We start from the raw sequence: 23601 nt of genomic DNA, 5'->3' as shown, positions 1-23601 counted from the left end.
GTCCGGTGGTTCTTGCTTCCCCAACTCTGGATAAAAGGTGCTGTGCATTCACCCTATCAATTCCCATCATAACCTAAAGCCTTCTTTGCCACCCTATCTACTCGTGACTCCACTTTCAGGGAACTCTATCATTCACTCTGTCCAGTTTCACTTCCCAACATGCAACCATGTAACGTCCAAGGGGAAGAACCTTCCCTTTTATGAGCCAGGAAATGAGCCTCTCCTGGTGTTTCAGTGAGAGAGCATTTTGGCAACAAAGATTACAGCTCCATAGTTTTAAGAGACTTATGAATAGGTCTGTCTGGATCTTGGGGGAATTATTAAATTGGTACAGGGTCCATTACAGCATTATTAGGCAGGAACTTGGGAGACTGAAATGGACTGTTGTTATGCAAGTCCAAATCTGACGTGGGAGTTTCACTGGGAAATGTCAATGATCTCCGGAGATGCTGCTTGACCTGCTGAGTTAGTCCACCACTTTGTGTCTTTTGTAACTGTGTGGAGATGATAAAATTGGTGAAGGTGCGGATGGTGATGAATGTTGTCAAAGTATTCAGCGGGATGTAGATTTGTGGGATGTAGATGTAGAAATGGGCAGAGAAACTGTAGATGGAATTTAATCCAAGTAAGTGTGAGGTGTTGCACTTTGGAAGGACATATTTCAGGATAAAATATGGAGTTAATAGCGAGACCCTTGAGACCATTGATGTGCAGAGGGGGTTTGGGGTCCAAGTCCATAACAACCTGAAAGTGGCAATGATCAAATGACATATGGTATGCTTGCCTTCATCGGTCAGGGCATTGAGTATCAGAGGTAGTGGCTATCAAGGAATCTTTTGTTTAGGCAAGTGGACATGCAATGAATGGAGGGATATGGATTACGTGCAGGCAGGGGAGATATGTTTAACGACACGGATATTGTGGGACAATGGGCCTGTTCCTGTGTTTCATGTTCCCCACCACTAATACTTGAGCTTGCAGACCCTGCTGGGTCACTGGTCAATCCTTGACTTGAGTCTCCTGAGTTGTGCCCGACGGTGGATCTGGAAGAAGAGAATGGAGGCGGGAGAGGGAGGGTGAGAGATTAAAACAGAATGATCAGCTCATCAGGTGGGAAGGCGGCTGCAGACAAAGAGTCCGTGCAAACACCAAAAAATACCAACTCTCACAGGTCACACGTCTCGTCTTCAACATTGCATCCTCCTCGAACACGATCTACGCCTCGCTCCCTTGTGAAGCCAGGCTTTTGCAGAGTGCTCTCACACTCTCGCTCCGACTCTCTCTCTCTCTCCGACTCTCTCTCTCCCCGAATTACCCTCTCTCTCTCCCCCACTCTCTCACTCTCTCTCTCCCTCACTCTCTCTCTCCCTCACTCTCTCTCTCCCTCACTCTCTCTCTCCCTAACTCTCTCTCTCTCTCTCTCTCTCTCTCTCTCTCTCTCTCTCTCTCTCTCTCTCTCCCTCTCTCTCTCTCTCCCTCTCTCTCTCTCTCTCTCTCTCTCTCTCTCTCTCTCTCTCTCTCTCTCTCTCTCTCTCTCTCTCTCTCTCTCTCACTCTCACTCTCTCTCACACACTCTCTCTCACACTCTCTTACACTCTCTCCCTCACTCTCTCTCCCTCCATCACCCTCTCCGTCTCTCTCTCTCTCCCTCACTCTCTCTCTCCCTCACTCTCTCTCTCTCCCTGACTCTCTCTCTCTCCCTGACTCTCTCTCTCTCTCTCTCTCCCTGACTCTCTCTCTCTCTCATCCTGACTCTCTCTCTCTCTCCCTGACTCTCTCTCTCTCTTTCCCTGACTCTCTCTCTCTCTCCCTGACTCTCTCTCTCCCTGATTCGGCCCATCGGCCACTCCGCCATTTAGTCATGGCTGATACTGTATATCGTTCCCTGTCAACCCTATTCTCTTTCTCCTCGAAACCATTGTCCATCTTCGTAATCAAAAACTGTTAATCTCCACTTTAAAAATACCATCGTCTTGGAGATACCAATGTCCACAGCCTTCTGTGGCAATGAATTCAACAGATTCACCACCATCTGGTGAGATAAATCTTCCTCAGCTCGTATCTAAAGGTATGTCTCTTTATTCTGAGGCTGTGCCCATTGGCCCTATACTCTTTCAATACTGGAAACATCCTCTCCATATCCACTCTATCTAGGCCTCTCATTATAGGGTAAGTTTTGATGTGATCTCCCCCTCAACTTTCTAAACTCCAGCGAGTACAGGCCTGGTCTCCAATCACCCATTCCCTCCTTACCGCCCGTTTAATTCTTCTACACTTACTCGTTTCACACATTTCTACTTGCCCTTTCTCCTCCTCTCTCCACAAACCTCCGCCCCTCACTCTGAATCTCTACCCTCTCCGCAATGCTCCAACTCCACTCTCCCTGGGTATTCTCCTCCCCCCACTCCAGTCCCCCTCCTCCCCCACCCCACACTCTCTGCTCCTCCACTCCAGACCCTCTCTTCTCATGTTACCCTCCCCAACTTGTCCCCCACTGCTCCAATGATCCCTCCATCGATACCTGAGCTTGTATCTGGTTCTGGGACGGTGGACAAATCCTCCCGGGGTTCGGGTGTTGTTTCCTGGGGTTCCTCAGTTGGTACGGAGGCTGGATCTGTAATAAAGTGTGGACAGACAGTGGGTGGAGTGGGGAAATAATCCAGCAGCTCTGTGGATGGAAGGTGACTGAAGTGCACAGCAACACCAGTGTCTGGTGATCCACATTGTCCAGCCCTCTCCTGCATCAGTCTGCTCGGCTCCCCTCTCCCTCCATTCCATCATTCCAGCCGTTACTCAGTGCACACCTTCTGTCTCTATGCGCTCGTTTCATTGCACATTCCCCCGCTCCCTCCATCCCCATCCCAGACCCTGACTTTCCCCCTCCTGCTCCTCCCCAGGCTGACTACCCCCCTCCCCCTTTTCCACTCTCTCCCCATCGCCCTCCCATCTCTCCCTCGTCCCGAGGAAGGGAAGAGGAGGAGGGAAGGGCTTGGACATAGGGGGAAGGGACGGCCGGTACTGGGTGGCGGAGGGGAGACGGCTGTGTGCTGCGGTAGGGGACGGTCAGATACTGGGGTGGGGGAGGGGACGGGCAGATACTGGGGTGGGGGAGGGGACGGCCAGATACTGGGGTGTAGGGGACGGCCACATACTGGGGTGGGGGAGGGGACGGCCAGATACTGGGGTGGGGGAGGGGACGGGCAGATACTGGGGTGGGGGGGGCGGGACGGTCAGATACTGGGGTGTAGGGGGCGGCCAGATACTGGGGTGGGGGAGGGGACGGCCAGATACTGGGGTGGGGGGAGGGGACGGCCAGATACTGGGGTGGGGGAGGGGACGGACAGATACTGGGGTGGGGGGAGGGGACGGCCAGATACTGGGGTGGGGGAGGGGACGGACAGATACTGGGGTGGGGGGAGGGGACGGCCAGATACTGGGGTGGGGGGAGGGGACGGCCAGATACTGGGGTGTAGGGGACAGCCAGATACTGGGGTGGGGGGGGGCGGGACGGTCAGATACTGGGGTGTAGGGGGCGGCCAGATACTGGGGTGGGGGAGGGGACGGTCAGATACTGGCATGGGGGTGGGGAAGGCCAGATACTGGGGTGGGGGAGGGGATATGACTCAGCTCAATGGGCGGATGGATTGGAGGTGGGGGAGGGGACAGCTGGGTTGTGGGGGAGGTGTGGGGGGAGTGGACGGGATGGCTGGGTACCATAGAAGGGAGTAGGAGGAGGGTCGGGGGGAGGGTCGGATGGGATGCGATGCGGGAGGGAATCGATGGCTGGATCCAGGGGGAGGGGAGGGGACCGCGGGTCCCGGAGGGGTCGGGGTTGAGACGGCTGATTCCCGGTTGGTGGTGAGGGGAGGGGATGGTCGAGAGAGCAGACGGGATACAGCAATAAACGCGTCGCTGGGACTTGGGGAGGAGTAGCATGGTTTGGTTGATTCCTGGAAGTGGAGGGGGCAGGGAACGGTTACAAAGGGGTGGTGGCTGTGTCCTGCCCGGGGGGGGGGGGGGGGGGGGGGAGGGGGGGGGGACAGCTAGGACCTGAATGCTGAGTGAGTGGGAAACGAGGGAACTGTCTTGTCCATAAAGGATGGAGGCAATGAGCGAGTCGGTGAGCTGGGTCAGGGGACATCTTGCACGTGAGGTGGGTCAGTGACAGGGTGGGGGCAATGGGTGAGTGACAGGGTGGGGACAATGGGTGGGTGGGTCAGTGACAGGGTGGGGACAATGGGTGAGTGACAGGGTGGGGACAATGGGTGGGTGGGTCAGTGACAGGGTGAGGACAATGGGTGGGTGGGTCAGTGACAGGGTGGGGACAATGGGTGAGTGACAGGGTGGGGACAATGGGTGGGTGGGTCAGTGACAGGGTGGGGACAATGGGTGGGTGGGTCAGTGACAGGGTGGGGCAATGGGTGGGTGGGTGGGTGAGTGACAGGGTGGGGGCAATGGGTGGGTGGGTCAGTGACATGGTGGGGCAATGGGTGGGTGGGTGGGTGAGTGACAGGGTGGGGCAATGGGTGGGTGGGTGGGTGAGTGACAGGGTGGGGCAATGGGTGGGTGGGTGGGTGAGCTGGGACAGGGGCCATCCTGCATGTGTGTTGGGGTCAGTGACGGGGTGGGGGTCAGGCCCCCGTGGTTTGGCTCAGACAGTCGGTGTGGGACTGTGAACCGAGGTGATCACCAGTGTTTGGATAATTGCTGACTCAGCACTTGCCGGATTTTCCCACCAACCTCTCAGATGCATTACTGGGAACTGCGTCGTACCTGTACAATACACCTTGTTACAGCAGAGTGTGGGTTCCAGCCGATACACAAAGAAACCGCTGCAGTGTTTCACCTTGATCTCATGCTGTGTCTCACAGTGCTTTCCATCCCAGGTGAAACAGACTGTCCTGGTTACCTCCCCGTCTCCCACACTGGGATGGGGACCTGGAATGAGGTTTATAAACATTGTAAAATGTACCCAGTCCCACAGTGCTGCATGGGATGTGAATGTGGAGCCGGTGTAACAGAGTGATCACAACCCACCGTCCAGTCTGACCTGCCTCAGTCAGTGGTGAGCTGCTGCCCTCACCCTCCCCACCCACACTCCCCACAGCAGCACTGAGAACAGCTCCAGGTGGTGACACCCTGGGGTGCCGGGTCTGAGGTTATGGGGACAAGGCAGGAGAATGGGGTTGGGAAGGAGATATAGATCAGCCACGATTAAAAGGCGGAGTAGACTTGATGGGCCAAATGGACTGAGGCTGCTCCTATCACTGATGAACTTATGATGGGAAGCACAATGATGGGTGCCGATGTGTCAGGGGCGGGGCTTCCCCTGTCAGCACCCATCAGGGGCGGGGCTTCACCTGTCAGCTCTCATCGTGGGCGGGGCTTCATCTGTCAGTGCTCATCATGGGCGGGGCTTCACCTGTCAGCACCCATCAGGGGCAGGGCTTCACCTGTCAGTGCCCATCAGGGGCAGGGCTTCATCTGTCAGCGCTCATCGTGCGCAGGGCTTCACCTGTCAGCACCCATCAGGGGCAGGGCTTCACCTGTCAGTGCCCATCAGGGGCGGGGCTTCACCTGTCAGCACCCATCAGGGGCAGGGCTTCACCTGTCAGCACCCATCAGGGGCAGGGCTTCACCTGTCAGTTCCCATCAGGGGCACTCTCCCCTCTTCTGACCCTCCCCGGCCATCCCCGAGCCCCAGAGTTGCACACTCTGACCCTACCGTTTAACCAGCCCGGGCTGGTCCCGGAGCAGTGATGGGTGGGAACAACAGTCTCGGGAATCTTCCGTCCGCTGGAACTGAAACAACAATCAGAGAGTCAGCCCCTGAACTGAGGGAGTTTGTTCACCCAGAGAGAGACTGGCATTGGACCCACTCTCAATATTCACTCACCACAGGGATTCATTCATTTATTGCCCCCTCAGAGTCATGCAGCTTGTACAGTGCAGTAATGGCCCTTCAGTCCACAACGTCCAGGCTCACTCTTTTGTCAAATCCCATTTGCATGTATTTGGACCAAAATTCTTCAGTGCTTTCCCTATTTGACCATTGAAATGATCCTTACACATAATATTTGCACTGATTGCATCTCATCCTTTGGGTGTGTGTTCTGGATAATAAACCACTCCCTGTCCCATTACTGTCACTGATGATCCCAGTCTCCCTGTATCCACACTCTCCCATTACTGTCACTGATGATCCCAGTCTCCCTGTATCCACACTGTCCATTACTGTCACTGATGATCCCAGTCTCCCTGTATCCACACTGTCCATTACTGTCACTGATGATCCCAGTCTCCCTGTATTCACACTGTCAATAGACAATAGACAATAGGTGCAGGAGTAGGCCATTCAGCCCTTCGAGCCAGCACCGCCATTCAATGCGATCATGGCTGATCACTCTCAATCAGTACCCCGTTCCTGCCTTCTCCCCATACCCCCTCACTCCGCTATCCTTAAGAGCTCTATCCAGATCTCTCTTGAAAGCATCCAACGAACTGGCCTCCACTGCCTTCTGAGGCAGGGAATTCCACACCTTCACCACTCTCTGAGTCCATTACTGTCACTGATGATCCCAGTCTCCCTGTATCCACACTGTCCATTACTGTCACTGATGATCCCAGTCTCCCTGTATCCACACTGTCCATTACTGTCACTGATGATCCCAGTCTCCCTGTATCCACACTGTCCATTACTGTCACTGATGATCCCAGTCTCCCAGTATCCACACTGTCCATTATTGTCACTGATGATCCCAGTCTCCCTGTATCCACACTGTCCATTACTGTCACTGGTGATCCCAGTTCCTATATCCTCTCATTGGCCCATTACTGTCATTGATCACCCCGGTCTCTATCCATTTTCCCTCATTGGCCTGTGTTTCCAATACATTTTCTACGTCATTAACTAACATGATGATCTCCTTGTTTTACCTCTTAAATCTGTACCACCCCACTCTGTGGTTGTCATCCCCATTCTTCCAGTCCCCACTGGTGCACTCAGTGTTGGTACAACCCGTGCTCCTCCAGGGCTGATCCAGGACGGTACGGTTTACACACGGATCACCGAGTGCGGAGTCTGCGGCTGGGGGCACGATGATGGTCAGAGTTAATGTCCAGTTTAATCAAAGTCACACAGACTCTTGTACACCCACCCACCCACATCCACTAACATCCGCTGTACTCTATGAAATATAACATCATCACCCAAATAAAGATCTCTGAGGCAGTGTATTCCATGTGGGCACTACTCTCTGGAGATGACATCTGCCTTCTAAATCTCTTCCCCCCCCCCCCCCACCGTAAATATATACCCTCCAGTTTTGTCTGCCTCTGAGGGGAAAGTTTCCTGCACTCTATATTCCTCATTAGTTTATAATATCCCATCTAAATCACCTCAGCCACAGGGAAAATAGGCTTAGCCCCTCCTTGGAGGATTTGGAGAGAGTACAGAAGAGTTTTGCCAGAATGTTGCCTGAATTGGACAGTATTAGATTATTTTAAGCTTGGATTATTTTTCCTTGAGCATCGGACCACAGCTGGCAGGTGGCCTGAGAGAAGTATATAGTGTTTGGGGGGGGGCACAGACAGGGGAGGATGGAAACTTGCAATACCAGAGGGCAGAGCATTAAGGTGAGAGGAGAAAGTTTAAAGGAGATTTAGGAGGCAAAATCTGTTTTACATAGAGAGTGGTGGATGCACAGACTGCACAGCTGAGGTGGTGAATGAAGCAGTTATGGCAGCAAAGTTCATTGGCATTTAGCCAAAAACATGAAGAGGCAGAGAATGGAAGGATATATTTCAAATTGGCATCATGGTCAGTGCAGATGTGTTCTGAAGGGTCAGTACTGGTACAGATAAAGACCTCAATCAAGTTAAAAAGTCCAAGCTTTGAGCATTTGCCCACCGTCACAAACAAAAAGGCTGATAAATATGCACAGAGCTTACTTCAGACAGGGTGCGGGTGAACCAAGCAAAGTAATCAATGACTGCAGGCGAGTCCATTGTATGTATTAGTGACTCAGGGCACCCAGGATTTCCACACTACCCTCACATCTCTTGTCCATAGGGAAGAGTCACGTACCTGTACAATATACAGTCTGGCCACGGGGTGTTGGATTCAACTGATACACAAAGTAACTGCTGGAGTTTTTAACCTTGATGTCCAGGTTGATGCTGAACCCATCTCCAGCCCCGGCCTCTCCACTCCTGGCATTTCCAGCCTTTTTGAAACATATTCTCCTGGTCACCTCCCCCTCTCTTACACTTGGATGGGGACCTGGAATAATGTTTATAAATAGTGTAAAATATATCCTGTCCCACAGTGCTGCATGGGATGTGAATCTGGAGCCAGCGTAACGCAGTGATCACATCCCACAGTCCAGTCTGCTCTGCCTCTGTCAGCAGTGAGCTGCTGCCCTCACCCTCCCCACATACACTCCTCACTGCACCCCTGCTCCCTGACACCGGCTCCTGTTACTGGAGGCCTGTGGGCCCGGGTTTGGCAGGAAACCCCAGCCCACACCTTGAATGTGCAGTGATAGCTGGTGAACCTACAGCTCCAGGCCAAACAATCATTAAAATACACATTGTGGTGACATAGTGGTGCAGCTGGTAGAGCCGCTGCCTCACAACGCCAGAGACCGGGGTTAGGTCCTGATCTTGGGAGCTGTCGGAGTAGAGTTTGCAACCTCTTCCTGTGAACATTTGGTTTTTCGTCCAGGTGTCCTCACACATCCAGACTAGTGGATTTGTAAGTTAATTGGCCTCTGTAAATTGCCAGGTGTGAAGGAATTGGATGCAAAAGTGGGATAACAGAGTTAGTGTGAATGAATGATCGATGGTTAGTGTAGACAGTGAGCTGAAGGGCCTCTTGCCATGCTGTACCTTTCAATCAATATTCCGTTTTGGATAACTTCAATGCTCATCACATTTGAATTATTATATATTAAACTAAATATGATCAACATTTCCCTAAACCTGAATCATTTTGGTGAGGTTTGTGGATCCCCTGGATTGAACAAGACTAGTTTGCTTTGGTTTAGGTTTAAGTTTATTATTGTCATGTGTAGCAAGGCACAGTTAAAATCTTTGTTTTGCGTACCATCCAATCAGATCCGATAAAACTATCAATAAATACATTCAACTCAAACTCATACACAACAGGTAGAACAATGGGGACGACACAGAGTGCAGACATTATTGCACATTAGTTCCAGAGCCAAGGTTCAATGTCCACAATGGGGTACAGATGCATCAGACAGTACCCTAGCTTGTGAAAGAACGGTACAGAAGCCTGGTAACTGAGGCAAAGTAGTTGTTCTTCAGTCTGGTGGTGGGCGTTTTCACCCTCTGTGTCCTCTGCCCAATGGGAGCATGGAGGAGGAGGAATGATCGCGGCGGGACGCCTTTAATGGCGTTGGCTGTTTTTTTGTGGCAGCGTGAAGTGTAGATGAAATCAAAAGTGGGGATTCCGGTTTGTGTGATAGACAGGGCTCCATCGACAATTCAGTGAAGCTGCACCCCAGGCTGACGAGCTGGTAAAAACATCAAAAGCCTTTATTTTTCAGCAAAATTCAGACATTTCACCAACTTGAAAAAATAGTGAATATTTTCTGTGGTGAAGGACTGCAGAGAAGATTCTACAAGAACGATACTGAGCGTCTGGGCCCCGTGCAACATGCACTCACATGTTTTACTGATGCAGTGGGCAAACATTAGTGGCATTGGAATGTCATATACGATCCGATAGAACTTTATTTATCCCAGGAGGAAAATTGATTTGCCAACAGTCATAAAACACACAATACAGGAAGGTATTGAATTACTGACAGCAATGTATGTAGGTAATGATGTCCCAATTAGAGTCCTACAGCACAGAAGCAGGCCCTTCGGCCCAACTCATCCATGATGACCAAGATGCCTCATCTAAGCTCGTCCCATTTACCGCATTAGACCCATATTACTCTGAAGTTTTCCTATCCATGTAGCCATCCAAATGTCTGCTGTTCCTTCCTACCCACGTCTTTTAAATTGGATAAAGGGCATATATTAACAGTATAACAGGTATAACAGAGCTTTATTTGTCGTTCGGTACCGAAGTACCGAACGAAACTACATAGCAGTCATAGAAGAAAAAAAAAGAACACAAGACACATAACCCCAACACAAACGTCCATCACAGTGACTCCAAACACCCCCTCACTGTGATGGAGGCAACAAAACTTCCACTCTCTTCCCCACGCCCACGGACAGACAGCTCGTCCCCGACCGACCCGCACAGTCCCCGCACCGGGCGCTGAAACGTCTCGCGGCCGAACCGGGCGATGAAAGGCCCGCGACCGAGCCTTGCGCAGCTAAGTCCCGTGGTCGAGCCGCACCGGGCGATGTCAAGTCCCGCAGCCGAGCCGCACCAGCGGTGTTAAGTCCCGCAGCCGAGCCGCACCAGCGATGTTAAGCCCCACAGCCGAGCTGCACCGGGCGGTGTTAAGCCCCGCAGCCGAGCTGCACCGGGCGATGTTAAGCCCCGCAGCCGAGCTGCACCGGGCGATGTTAAGCCCCGCAGCCGAGCTGCACCGGGCACTGTTAAGTCCAGCGGCCAAGCCGCACCGGGCGATGTGAAGTCCAGCGGCCAAGCCGCACCGGGGGATGTTAGGCCCCGCAGCCGAGCCGCACCCCGCGCCGTGAGGAAGAGAAAAGTCCCCCCCCCCCCCACACCCACACCACCACCCCCTCCCACACATACACAACCAAAAAAATATATATAAAAACCATCCCAACACCGACACACAACAAAAAAAGGAAAAAAAAAGACGGACAGACTGCTAGTCAGCCGCTGCCGTTAGGCGCCGCCATCAAATACAATATATATATTAGGGAATTAATGAAGAACTTTTAAAATTAATTAGAATAAATATGGTCAAACAATTCAGAACTAAATTTAAAATTAAACTTTATGTAAATTTAAAAGCAATTATTGTGTGTGGTAATTCATTAATTTGTAGGTTTTGAATTAGGAACCTCGTTGGTTTAAGTTGGGAAGGGCGCAGAGAAGATTTGCGAGGATGTTGCCAGGACTCAAGGGTCTGAGTTATAGGGAGAGGTTGGTTAAGTTGGGACTTTATTCCTGAGAGCGCAGGAGACAGGCGTGATCTTGTAGAGGGATATAAAATCCTGGGGCAAATATGTCGGGTGAATGGGGCTTTATTGTGCCCAGAAAGCAGGGGAATCAAGAACCGGAGAACTCAGGTTTAAGGTCAGAGGGGAATGATTTAATAGCAACCAGAGGGACAACATTTACCACACAGAAGGTGGTGGGCACATGGAACGAGCTGCCAGAAGATGTAGTTGAGGCAGGTACAATAACAATATTTAACAATATTTAAAATACATTTAAGCAGGTGCATGGATAGGAAAGGTTTTGAGGGATATGGGCCAAATGGGACTAACTTTCTTCGGCATCTAGTTCACTATGGAGGAGTTGGGCCAAAGGATCTGTTTCTGCGTTGTATGATTCGTTCAATGTGGCCTGATTAATTGATGAACTGTGAGTGTCAGTCGTGTGTCAAGCTCCCTAGATGCAGCTCCTTCACTGGGATGAGTGGAGCTGCTGAAACTACTCCGGGTCTAGTTTGGAACGGCAGCCTGATACCGGGAAAGTCAGGGAGCTGGAGCTCTGCCGCCTCACTCCATGACGATCCAGGGCGGGATCTGAGGAACTGTGGGCAGAAACTCTCAGGGAGGTTGGTTTCAGTGTCCATGCAAAGGGCCGTCTGAAGTGATCGTAGTCATCAGTCTGACCCTCCCTGACAAAAGCTAAGTCCCAAAGTAGCAAACTCTGACCCTACCGTTTAACCAGCGTGGCCTCTTCCCGGAGCAGTGATACGCTGGAACAGCAGTCTCGGGAATCTTCCATCCGCCAGAACTGAAACAACAATCAGAGAGTCAGCCCCTGAACTGGGGTCTTTTATTCCGTGTGAGAGACCAAGAATTGAGGCCAATCTGTCCTATTTCAATATTCCCCACTGCCAGATAATCTCCCGTAGAATCCCGGCCCCTATCCTCCCCGTCTCTCACAGTACAGAATTTCAGAGCTCCACACCCCAGTCTTTAATCACTACCCCTCTGTGATGACTGATGACCTGATCTTCCATCATGTCCTCACCGCTCCTCCTCCCTCACTGACTGGGTTTGATTGAATTATTTCCTCACGTTACCTGTTGAATCTGTACCATCCTTCAGCAAGGTTTTCATCAGACCTCCATTGGCCATTTATGCACTGTGTTGGAACAATCCGTGCTCCTCCAGGGCTGATCCAGGACGGTGTGGATTACACACGGGTCACTGCGTGTGGAGTCTGTGGGTGGGACACAAGATGATGGGTAGTGTTAGTGTAATGTCCACTTGCCTTCACCCAGCCTCTGATATACCCAGCTGCACCTCCACCGATCTTGGAGCAGAAAATCCTCAGTTTTATTCTCCAAGCAGCAGATCGACCACCCTGAATAAAAGCCTCAGACACGCTCCATTTCAAACATTACCCCATTGTTGTCCCCATCTGTTAACTTGCTGTGGCAGATATATTGGTCTGATACAGAAAATCTTGCATTTATATAGCACCAGTGAAACTCTCTGGCTGCACTGGAGCATGTTAGTGAACTGCATGAGGAGTTTGGCTGCTGTTGTAATGTGGGAAGTCCAGCAACCAATTACTGAAGAACTATGTTTCCACGAACAGTTGATCAATAATGTGTTGTCCGAAATACAAGGAACTGCAAATGTTGGATCACAAACAAAGCACAAAGTGCTGGAGTAACTCAGTGGGTTAGGTCGCATCTCTGGTGATCATGGATGTGTGACACTTCAAACTGGGATCCTTTGGAAGAAAGGTCCTGACCCGAAACGTCACAAATCCATGTTCTCCAGAAACGCTGCTTAACCTGCTGAGTTACTCCAGCACATTGTGTCTAATATGTGCTGTCATCATGTTCAGGCCCGAACATCGCCACCCATCTCTCCCCTGCACCCCTCTGTCTCTCCTCCACTCTCACCTTTTACTAACACTCCTCCCTTTCCCTCCATGTCTAACCCCTCCCTTTTCTCCCTTCCCCTCAGGGGGATGAATGAACCACTTTTGAAGCCTGACGTCCTTCAATAAAGGAAGTCTGCTGCCCCACAGTCAGGTCTGTGTCTCCTCCCAGCAAAACTGTGGCCCAGCCAGTGAGACTGCTGCCCCACAGTGACCCAGCCAGTGACACTGCTCCCTCCCCCCACACAGTGACCCAGCCAGTGACACTGCTCCCCCCACACAGTGACCCAGCCGGTGAGGCTGTTGCCCCACAGTGACCCAGCCAGTGACACTGCTCCCTCCCCCCACACAGTGACCCAGCCAGTGACACAGCTCCCCCCACACAGTGACCCAGCCAGTGAGGCTGCTCCCCCCACACAGTGACCCAGCCGGTGAGGCGGTTGCCCCACAGTGACCCAGCCGGTGAGGCTGCTGCCCCACACAGTGACCCAGCCAGTGAGGCTGTTGCCCCACAGTGACCCAGCCAGTGAGACAGCTGCCCCACAGTGACCCAGCCGGTGAGGCTGCTCCCCCCACAGTGACCCAGCCGGTGAGGCTGCTGCCCCCACACAGTGACCCAGCCGGTGAGGCTGCTGCCTCAGCTCCACATCTCCGATCTTATCGCAGCTTCTGGTGCTGTCTACGTGGAGGCTGCACGATCTGGTGACCACTTGCTTTTCCCAGCTGCTGGGTTTGCCCCTCTTGTGCCAAACACCAGCATGTTGTGTGGCCACCATGTAATGGCCCAAGTGTCTGGATTAGTGCTGGAGTTTAGGGGTAGATGATGGGAATGTGGGGAGATTAATATGGGATCAGAGTAGGAATGGTGTAAATAGGTTGGCTCACTCTGAGGGCCAATGTTACAGGTATCAATGTGCTCCGAGTCCAAGTTTCCCACCCCAGCCATTCCTGCTTCTCCCCGCTCCGTCTGGGAGAGGGTGGTTGGGGGGGGGAGTGGAGTGTGTGTGATTGCAGGAGGGGGAGTGGGGTGGCCGTGGGTCAGCTGGGAGGGGTCGGAATGTCTCGGGTGTTGAGGGGGGTTGGGGTGTGGCAGAGGCCGCGCGATATGGTGGGCTGCGGGGTGTGGGGCTGGTTGGGGTGTTCAACACAGGATGGGATGTGGTGGGGAGTGGGACAGATGGCAGGAGTGGGAAAGACAGGGGGTTAGGGGGTGTGATGGTCGGGAGAGGGGTGTGGGTCCACCCTGTCCTGGGGGAATTTTTACTCCTAATGGATTAATAAAAGGAGCCGTCAGCCCAAGGTGCTGTGGCAAATCAGGGTGCAGGGGTAGGGGGCTCAGATTGGTGCTCCGTTGTAAGGCGGTGGGGGCAGGTTGTCAGGAGCCAGGTTCTTTGCCTGAGACATCCTGCCCAGCATCAGTGGGCACCCTCAGCCACAGTGTGTGAGTGGGCTGTGCCGTTCAATGTGGGGCCAGGGGAGGGGTGACCATGGCAGGGATGGGTGACCATGGCAGACAGGGGCAGTTCACCAGGTGGGGAGGGTGAGCAACATTACTGGGAGTGGCAGTGAACAGTGTATTGGTCCAGGTATTCTAGTTGGTAGTATGTGACCCCGACTGTGGACAGGTCACACGTCAGTCATAGGGACAGGGAGTAGGGGGGGGGCATGGGGGGGCACAGGTCATTCACAGGGTGGAGGTCACAGGTCACTCTAGGAAGGCGAGTTCCAGACACAACAGCTTGATCAGACTGTGGGAGAGGGAGATCTGCATGTGGGGAGCACTGACCACGGATGCAACATTCAGCCCTGTGTGTGGGCTGATGACTCGGGACGTCCCAGACATTACCCCCTCCCCCTCCGCTCCTCAAACACCCTACAAGCTCCACTCCCACCCACACTTTATCAACATGGAGAGCAACATACCTGCACAATACACACTGTAATCTCCGGCTGTCGGCTTCAGAAGATAAACAAAATAACCATCACAGTTTTTGATTGTGATTTCCTGATGCTTGAGGCAGGTGTCTCCATTGCTGTTGTCTTTAATCCAGGTGAAACAGACTGTCCTGGTCACCTCCCCATCTCCCACACTGGGATGGAGACCTGCAATGAGGTTTATAAACATTGTAAAATGTACCCAGTCCCTCAGTGCAGCAGGGAATGTGAATCTGGAGCCAGTGTAACACAGCGATCACAACCCAGTCAGTCTCAGTCTCAGTCAGTGGTGAGCTGCTGCCCTCACCCTCCTCTCCCACACTCCCCACAGCAGCACCTGCTCCATGAGACCCTGTGGGTCACTGGGCTCTCGGATGGACACACAGACCCACCCCTGACCTGCCTCAGCCTCAGGCTGATTGGCCATTAAACATCGCAAAGTCTTCAACTTTCACACATATTTACAGACACAAACATTGAAATTATACAAAACCTATTAAAATAAAATCAGAATATTAAAACAAACAAAGTCAGGTTTTGCAAAAAGTGAATTTGATTAACTTCAAGCAGAGAAGTCTTGTTGCAACTGTGCAGTGTGTTGATGAGGCCACACCCTGGCCACGCTCTCATCTCACGACTATCATCGGGAAGAAAGTGCAGGAGCCTGAAAACTGCGACCTCCAGGTTCAAGAACAGCTTCTTCCCAGCAACTATCAGGCTCTTGAACACTTCACAACACTAACCTCAGCAACCATGATCTTCTATCGATTGTGTCTTTGGTTGCACAACAGACTTTGGTGTTTGCTCTGTTACAGTTACCTGGAGTTGCAGTTATTAACAAATACATCGTATTTTTTATTATTCTATTTTATCTGTAGAGCTGTACAGATCTGGATCATCACTCTGACCTTTGCTAAAGTAACAGAGTGCATCAGTTGTACATTCTTGTCCACCTACCATTTAACCAGCCGGGACGCCACCCAGAGCAGCGCTGGAATGGAACTGCACTCTCGGGAATCTTCACGTTGTCATAACTGAAACAAGAAGCAGAGAGTCAGCCCCCGACTGAGGGAAAGATGAGCGACTGGGGTCTAACCATCGCACTGTCCAATATAGGTCCAGTGCCAGGAAATCCTTTTTTGCCCTCTCCGAAATCTCATTCCTTCCACCAGAATGTAAGAGTTTCCTTTCCCTATACTCCACTCACTTCCCAAAATGGGGGTTGATACTATCAATCTAACGCCTTATTCCCTTTCAGTTACTTGATATATGACAGTAGGTTGCTATTCAGCCCATCATAATCATACTGGCCCTCAGGAAAGTGACTCCTCAGCCCTCTGCCCCCTCTCCTAATTTCCCTGTAGCACTGCAACTTATTCCCTCTCACCTGCCCGTGAATACTCCTTTGATTATTTTGCCACTTGCCTCCACGAGTGGGAGTTCACAGGACCAATTCATCTACCAGCATATATTTGGGATGCGGAACACCAGGGGGAAACCCATCCAGGGAAGACCATGCAAATCCACACAGAAAGTGCCAGATGTCAGGATCGAACTGGGATCCTTGCAGATGCAAGCACCAGCACTAACTCGGACATATTCTCACGTGCGATCAGTTTACCTGCTAAATCTGTACCACCCTTCCTTCAGATTTCCATCATCCATCCATCGGCCACTGCACCGAGTTTCAAGACAAAATGAGCTCCTCCAGGGCTGATCCAGGACGGTGTGGGTTACACACGGATCACCGAGCGTGGAGTCTGCATCTGAGGGACAGGATGATGATCAGCGTTAAAGTAGGACTGAGCTAAGTTCACTCAAACCCCAGCCACATCCACCAACACAGGAGCACCGACAATCTCCAATTTAGAGCCAGTGATAAAAAGCAGCACAGAAACGAGTCCGACAACCACCATATCAAGGATTTGATTTATGTTTGGTATTGTCACGTAATATTTCATTCCAGCCTTTTGGCCATCTGGACTGATCGCAAATGCCTACAATAGGTCCATATCCTTCTGTGTCTTGCCTGTTCACATATCTGTGTAAATGAATCATAATTCCCATGATTGGTTCTGATTCTACCACCCTCTCTGGCTGCACATTCACCACTCTGTGTGGAAGAACTTTCTCCTTGGATTACCAAGCATTCCAAGTTATACCCTCTAGCCAGTATAAAGGTCAACCAAATGAACACACCAATGATTCCTCCATCTTGCTTTCACTGCCGCACACATTATATTGAAAAAGGGACTGGGGAGACCAATGGGCCCAACTGGATGATGCCAGCTACTGGTGCAGGAAACCCATCATTTCCATTCCTTCCTCATTAGTTCCCTTCAGACCTGCAACTTATTCTCTTTCACACAGGCTATTCAATTCTCTTTTCATAGAATCATACTGCATGGAAACAGGGACTTCAGCCCAATCTGCCCACACTGGCCAGCATGTCCAAGCTACACTGGTCCCACCTGCTCACGTTTGGCCCATATCAATTTATATTTAATATAAAGTACTTCATATAAATCTTGTACAGGTCTAAGCTGTATTGAAGGGAGCTGATTGGGCAAAAAGAAGCTGGCCATGCTGATTGAGTTATCTAGGACCAGAGCCAATCCTTTCAGGGGTGGGTAGGGAAGAGATCTAAATGGAGATGGAGGTATAATATTTGTAACTTTCTCCTGCAAATCAAATTAAAATTGGAGGAATAGTGGAAGCGAAGGTGGTTATCTAATAACAAGATCATTATCAACTGGGTCAATGAGCCAAGCAACAGCAGATGGATTTTAATACAGATAAATGTGAGGTGTTGCATTTTGGTAAGACAAGCCAGGCAGGACTTACACAAAGAGACTGAGGGGTACAGGTACATAGTTCCAATGATGTGGTGATACAGGTTGACTGGGAAACAAAGAAGGTGGTGACACAAGACACTGCAGATGCTGGAATATAGAGCAAAAATACAAAGTACTGGACAAACTCAGTGGGCCAGGCAGCTTCTGTTGAATTAATGCAGACCTCCCAACATTTGATTGTACAAATTCATAATTTTGATGTCCAAAATTCAGAATTTTACATCACAATTCATAATATGGCACATAATGCAACTTTTCAGCGAAAGAAAGTATGCACGCCAAATGCGCGTACGTGTGCAAAACGACTATTTTTTCCAACAGTCTGTAGTTCTTGGATTACATGTACAATTTCAGGCCTATCACGAGTATATTCTACTATTATAGAAAGGTTATTGAACGGAAATACATTTTACAACAAAGAAAAAATTGTTTTGTTTCGTTTTTTCTATTTTGCTTTTTCCTTACACATCCCAATTCTCTTGGTATTGAATAAAAGAACAATGGTCATAAAATGTATGACTAAGTTATGAAGAAAGAGTTTCATTTAAAAAACACCACATACCTATTTTAATTAAAGACATACTTGCTCCAGTGGTCTTCAACAGCAAATCACAACGGTCCATGTCCCCCCCAACCCTACTCCCCCCTTCTCCCCACCACCCCCCCTCTCCCCACCCCCCCCACCCCTCCTCGCCTCTCCCCCCAAATCCACTCCCCGACCCCTACTGCCGCACTCCCCGCCAAACCCCACTCTCCCCCAACCCCCCGGCCCCCACTCCCTCTCCCACTACACTGGCCCCCTCCCCCGCACCCCGCACCCCAACCCCCCCCCCATCCCCTCTCAACATCAACGGGTCTCATGCTCCGCAGCGAGGTTAGGCCAGCGGCGAGGCCAGGCCAGCGACGAGAGGCGAGGCGAGGAGCAAGAGGCGAGGCGAGACCAGAGGCAAGAGGGGAGGTGAGGCCGGGCCAGCGGCGAGGCGAGGCCGTGTGAGCAATGAGTTGAGGCGAGGCTAGCGCCGAGGCTGGGCCAGTGGCGAGGCGAGACCAGTGGCGAGGCCAGACCAGGCTAGCGTCGAGGCCAGGACAGGCTAGAGGCAAGGCCAGGCTAGAGGCGAGGTGAGTACAGCAGCGAGTACGGGCCAGCGGGTAGGCCAGGCCAGGCCAGATACGAGGTGAGCGGTGGGGCGGGCTGTGGCGAGCGGCGGGACGTGGCAAGCGGCGAGGCATGTGTTTTGCGGAAAAATGTGAGCCAAAATCAGAATGGCGGGAATGAAATAAGAAAGCGGAAACTTTCTGCCAAATTCGGAAGGGTTGGGAGGTCTGTGAATGGACGGAAGAGGATTTGAGTTTAGGAGCAGGGAGGTTCTACTGCAGTTGTACAGGGCATTGGTGAGACCTGGAGTATTGTGTGCAGTTTTGGTCTCCTAATCTGAGGAAAGACGTTCTTGCCTTAGAGGGAATACAGAGAAGGTTCACCAGATTGATCCCTGGGATGGCGGGACTTTCATATGAAGAAAGACTGGATAGACTAGGCTTGTACTCGCTGGAATTTAGAAGACTGAGGGGGGATCTTATAGAAACATATAAAATTCTTAAGGGGTTGGAGAGGCTAGATGCGGGAAGTTCACTAAACTCCTAAACTCAAATCCTCTTGCTATAATAATAATAATAATAATGCATTACATTTATATAGCGCTTTTCAAACACTCAAAGACGCTTTACAGGGATTTCTAGAACATAGAGAAGTGAATAAATAGATAAATAAGTAAACGAACAGAGAAAGGAGACAGAAGGTGAGGTGACCTTCAGTGGTTGAAGGCAGTGCTGAAGAGGTGAGACTTCAGTGATGTTTTGAATGTGGTGAGTGAGGAGGAGTCTCTGACGGTTTGGGGAAGTGAGTTCCATAGGGTGGGAACAGCGATAGAGAAAGCCCTGTCCCCCCAGGATCTGTGTTTGGTCCGGATGGGGGGGGACAGGAGATTGGCAGCAGCAGAGCGGAGGGTGCAGGTGGGAGTGTGCCTGTGGAGGAGGTCAGTCAGGTAGGATGGGGCCAGGTTATGGAGGGCTTTGTAGGTCATGAGGAGGATTTTGTACTGGATTCTCTGGGGGATGGGGAGCCAGTGGAGTTTGTAAAGGACGGGGGTGATATGGTCACGGATCGGGGAGTGGGTGAGTAGACGGGCAGCGGAGTTTTGAATGTATTGAAGTTTACTGATGATTTTTGAGGGTGAGCCATAGAGGAGGCTGTTGCAGTAGTCCAGACGGGAGGTGATGAAGGCGTGGATGAGGGTTTCTGCAGCTGTGAAGGAGAGGGATGGACGGAGACGGGCAATGTTTTTGAGGTGGAAGAAGACTGTCTTTGTGATGTGTTTGATGTGTTTGTCGAAGGAGAGGGTTTGATCAAAGATGATTCCAAGATTCCGGATGTGAGGGGAGGTGGATACTGGGAGACCATCAATATTGAGGATGAAGTTTTGGGTGGATTTGGTGAGCGTTTTTGGACCAATGATGATGATTTCAGATTTGTTGCAGTTGAGTTTGAGGAAATTTGATTGAAGCCAAGATTTTATTTCAGTGATGCAGTTTGTCAGTGTAGAGTGTGTGGTGGTGGAGATTGACTTGGTGGAGATGAGGAGCTGGATATCATCGGCGAAGCAGTGGAAGTTGAGACCATGACGGCGGATTAATTGACCAAGGGGGAACAGGTAGAGGATGAAGAGGAGGGGGCCATGGACTGAGCCTTGGGGGACACCTTGGGGGAGGGGAGCGGTGGGGGATTTACAGTTGTTAATGGAGATGAACCGGTGCCTGTCAGAGAGGTAAGATTTGAACCAGGATAGGGCTGTGCCGGTGATGTTAAAGGAGGTTTCAAGTCGGGTGAGGAGAATGGAGTGATTTATGGTGTCAAAGGCGGCGCTGAGGTCAAGTAGGATGAGGATGTTGAGGTTGCCAGCGTCGGAGGAGAGGAAAAGGTCATTTGTGATTTTGAGGAGTGCAGTTTCAGTACAGTGGTTGGAGCGGAATCCAGATTGGAAAGTTTCATACAGGTTATTGGTAGAGAGGTGGTATTTGAGTTGGGAAGCTACAGCACGTTCCAAAACTTTGGACAGAAAGGGTAGGTTGGAGATTGGTCTGAACCTGTTTGGGGTGTCATGGTTGAGACCAGGTTTTTTCAAAATGGGGGTGACAGCAGCGATTTTGAGGGATGGCGGGATGATGCCAATGAACAGGGAGGAATTTATTGTTGCAGTGATAAGTGGAGAGAGAGCAGGAAGGCAGGCCTTGACAAAGCTGGAGGGGATGGGGTCCAGAGAGCAGGTGGCAGTTTTTATTCCTGTGAAGAGGTCAGAGAGGTCCGTGGTGGAGACTGGGGAGAACTGAGGCAGGGGTTGACAGGATAAGGGGGGGCAGGTGGTTTGAGGGGGAGCAGGTGCGTTGGTGGTTAAGGTGCTGTAGATGCTGTCTATTTTGCTTTGGAAGAATGAAAGGAAAGTGGTGCATTTGTCAACTGTGAATGATTGGGAGATGGTGTCCAGGGGGCTGAGGAGTTTGTTTATTGTAGAGAAGAGTGCTTTTGGGTTTCCGGAGCCAGAGTGAATTATTTGAGAGTAGTAGGTGGAGTGGGCGCGGGGAGAGGGCATCTTTGTAGTGCTGCAGGTGGTCTTTGTAGGCTTGGGACTGAATTGTGAGACCTGTTTTGTTGCGGAGTCTTTCAAGTTGGTGGGCATGAGTTTTCATCATGCGGAGTTCGGGGGTAAACTAGGGAGCAGAGTGGGTGAAGGAAACTGTTTTGGTTTTTATAGGTGCAAGCTGGTCGAGGCAGGAGGAGAGAGTGCGGTTGTAGTAGTCAGTGAGGTCTGAGGGGCTTTGGAGGTCAACGAAGGGAGAGGCGGACATTATTTCTGAGAGGGAGGATGAGAGCGAGGTAGGTGAAACAGAGTTCAGCTTACGGAAGTTGATTTTGCGTTTTCGCCTTGGAGCTGGGGTGGGAATGTTGACGGACATGGTGATGGCTAAGTGATCAGAGAGGGTGGAGTCGGAGCCAGAGAGGTGATGTAGATTTAGTCCAGTGGAGCAGACAAGGTCCAAAATGTGCCCACGGTTATGGGTGGGAAAATTGACGTGTTGAGTGAGGTTGAAGCAGTTGAGTATTTCAGTGAAGTCAGCGGTTATTGTGGAGTCAGTGGAGTCCATATGGATGTTGAAATCACCGAGGAGGAGGATTGAGGGGGAGAGAGAACAGAGCTGGGTCAGAAAGTCAGAGAAGTCAGAAAGGAATGATGGGTGTGGTTTGGGAGGACGGTAGACAACTGCCATGACTAATTGTGTGTGGCCAGAGTGTTTGAAAGCCAGGTATTCAAATGAAGGAGCAGATGAGATGGAGATGAGGCTGATCTTGAAGTCCTGTCGGTGAATTACGGCAATCCCACCACCTCGGCCCTCCGAGCGTGGTTTATTGATGTAGGAGTATCCGTTGGGTGTAATGAGGTTGAGTGGGAGGTAATCCAGAGGTTGTTGCCAGGTTTCAGTCAGACAGAGGAAGTCCAGTTTATTTTCCAGGATGAAGTCATTCAGAATGTGGTTTTTATTGTTGAGGGACCGGATATTGAACAGAGTGAGCTTCATGTTGCTTTGTATGGTGTGGATGGACACGGGTGATTTTGCCAGGGTTTGCAGACAGGGGGCGCGCTCGTGTGCGTTGTTGTGATGATGTAATCGACGAGTGGAAGTCCGCTCAGCTGACCAGAGTGTAGGGATGGAGTGACCGGTCTGGGAGTAAGCAAACTTGTGACCGGAGCCTCTGTGGATGTATCTGGGTCGTCGTAGAAGTCCGTGGTTGATGATGGCAGAGATGCATGGCGGAGTGGAGTGGTTGTTGAGCTGGAGCAGCCTCGCAGCGAAGTACCTCAGTGCAATGCCGGCTACCGCGGGCTAGCACATCAAAACGTCACAACAGGCACAACAGGCTGATCCAGAGCAAGGCCTATGAGGAGGATCGAGGAAGCTGAGCAGCCTGAGGGTTAATAGGGAGCTGAGGACGTGCAGGCAGAGGAGGTAGCCGGGCAGCTGTTAGCGTTAGCAACTAGCGAGTAACCTGCAGCTCGATGACTGCAGCGGTGGCTAGCAGGGAGCTAGCTAGCTGTCCAGGTAACCCACAGGAGAGCAGTCCAAGCCAGCAGAGACAGGAGCACAGACAGGAGTGAGAAGACCAAGGGTGCGGAGGCAGCGGAGGCAACGGTGGTAGAGCTGGGCAGATGATGCCAGGAGGGTCAAGCAGAAGGATTAGTCCAAGCAGAAGGATTAATGCAAACAGAGAAAATCTTTCCAAAAACAGCAAAATTAATACAAACAGAGAAGTGGTGAGAAGCGGCGAACAAACAACGCCAGCGTCCTCTCACGTCACTTCCGCACTTCTCACGTCACGTCACTTCCGCATTGCTATGAATGCCAACATACCATTCGCTTTCTTCACTGCCTGCTGCACCTGCATGCTTGCTTTCAATGACTGGTGCACCATGACACCCAGGTCACGTTGCATCTCCCCTTCTCTCAATCGGTCACCATTCAGGTAATACTCTGCTTTCCTGTTCTTGCCGCCAAAGTGGATAACCTCACATTTATCCACATTATATTGCATCTGCCATGCATTTGCCCACTCGCCTAATCTATCCAAGTCACTCTGCAGCCTCCTAGCATCCTCCTCGCAGCTAACACTGCCACCCAGCTTCGTGTCATCCGCAAACTTAGAGATGTTGCATTCAATTCCCTCGTCCAAAT

General features: G+C 51.2%; 1 protein-coding gene across 1 annotated transcript in view; it reads right to left on the bottom strand.

Moving 5' to 3' along the window:
* Positions 1 to 9116: 9116 nt before the first annotated feature.
* Positions 9117 to 23601, bottom strand: part of LOC144590385 (pancreatic secretory granule membrane major glycoprotein GP2-like) — a 33892-nt gene continuing 19407 nt past the window's right edge. The window contains exons 2-7 of the mRNA XM_078395034.1: positions 16587 to 16731; positions 15923 to 15999; positions 14954 to 15133; positions 12219 to 12358; positions 11850 to 11926; positions 9117 to 9539 (exon numbers count right to left, since the gene is read on the bottom strand). Coding sequence (XP_078251160.1) covers positions 12255 to 12358; positions 14954 to 15133; positions 15923 to 15999; positions 16587 to 16731 — 506 coding nt within the window. The 3' untranslated portion in view covers positions 9117 to 9539; positions 11850 to 11926; positions 12219 to 12254. The remainder of the gene's footprint in view (positions 9540 to 11849; positions 11927 to 12218; positions 12359 to 14953; positions 15134 to 15922; positions 16000 to 16586; positions 16732 to 23601) is intronic.

The sequence above is a fragment of the Rhinoraja longicauda genome, unplaced genomic scaffold (genome assembly GCF_053455715.1).
Source record: "Rhinoraja longicauda isolate Sanriku21f unplaced genomic scaffold, sRhiLon1.1 Scf000172, whole genome shotgun sequence".
Classification (NCBI taxonomy): domain Eukaryota; kingdom Metazoa; phylum Chordata; class Chondrichthyes; order Rajiformes; family Arhynchobatidae; genus Rhinoraja; species Rhinoraja longicauda.
The sequence above is the reverse complement of the archived record's forward strand: the minus strand, read 5'-3'. Positions and strand labels throughout refer to the sequence as shown.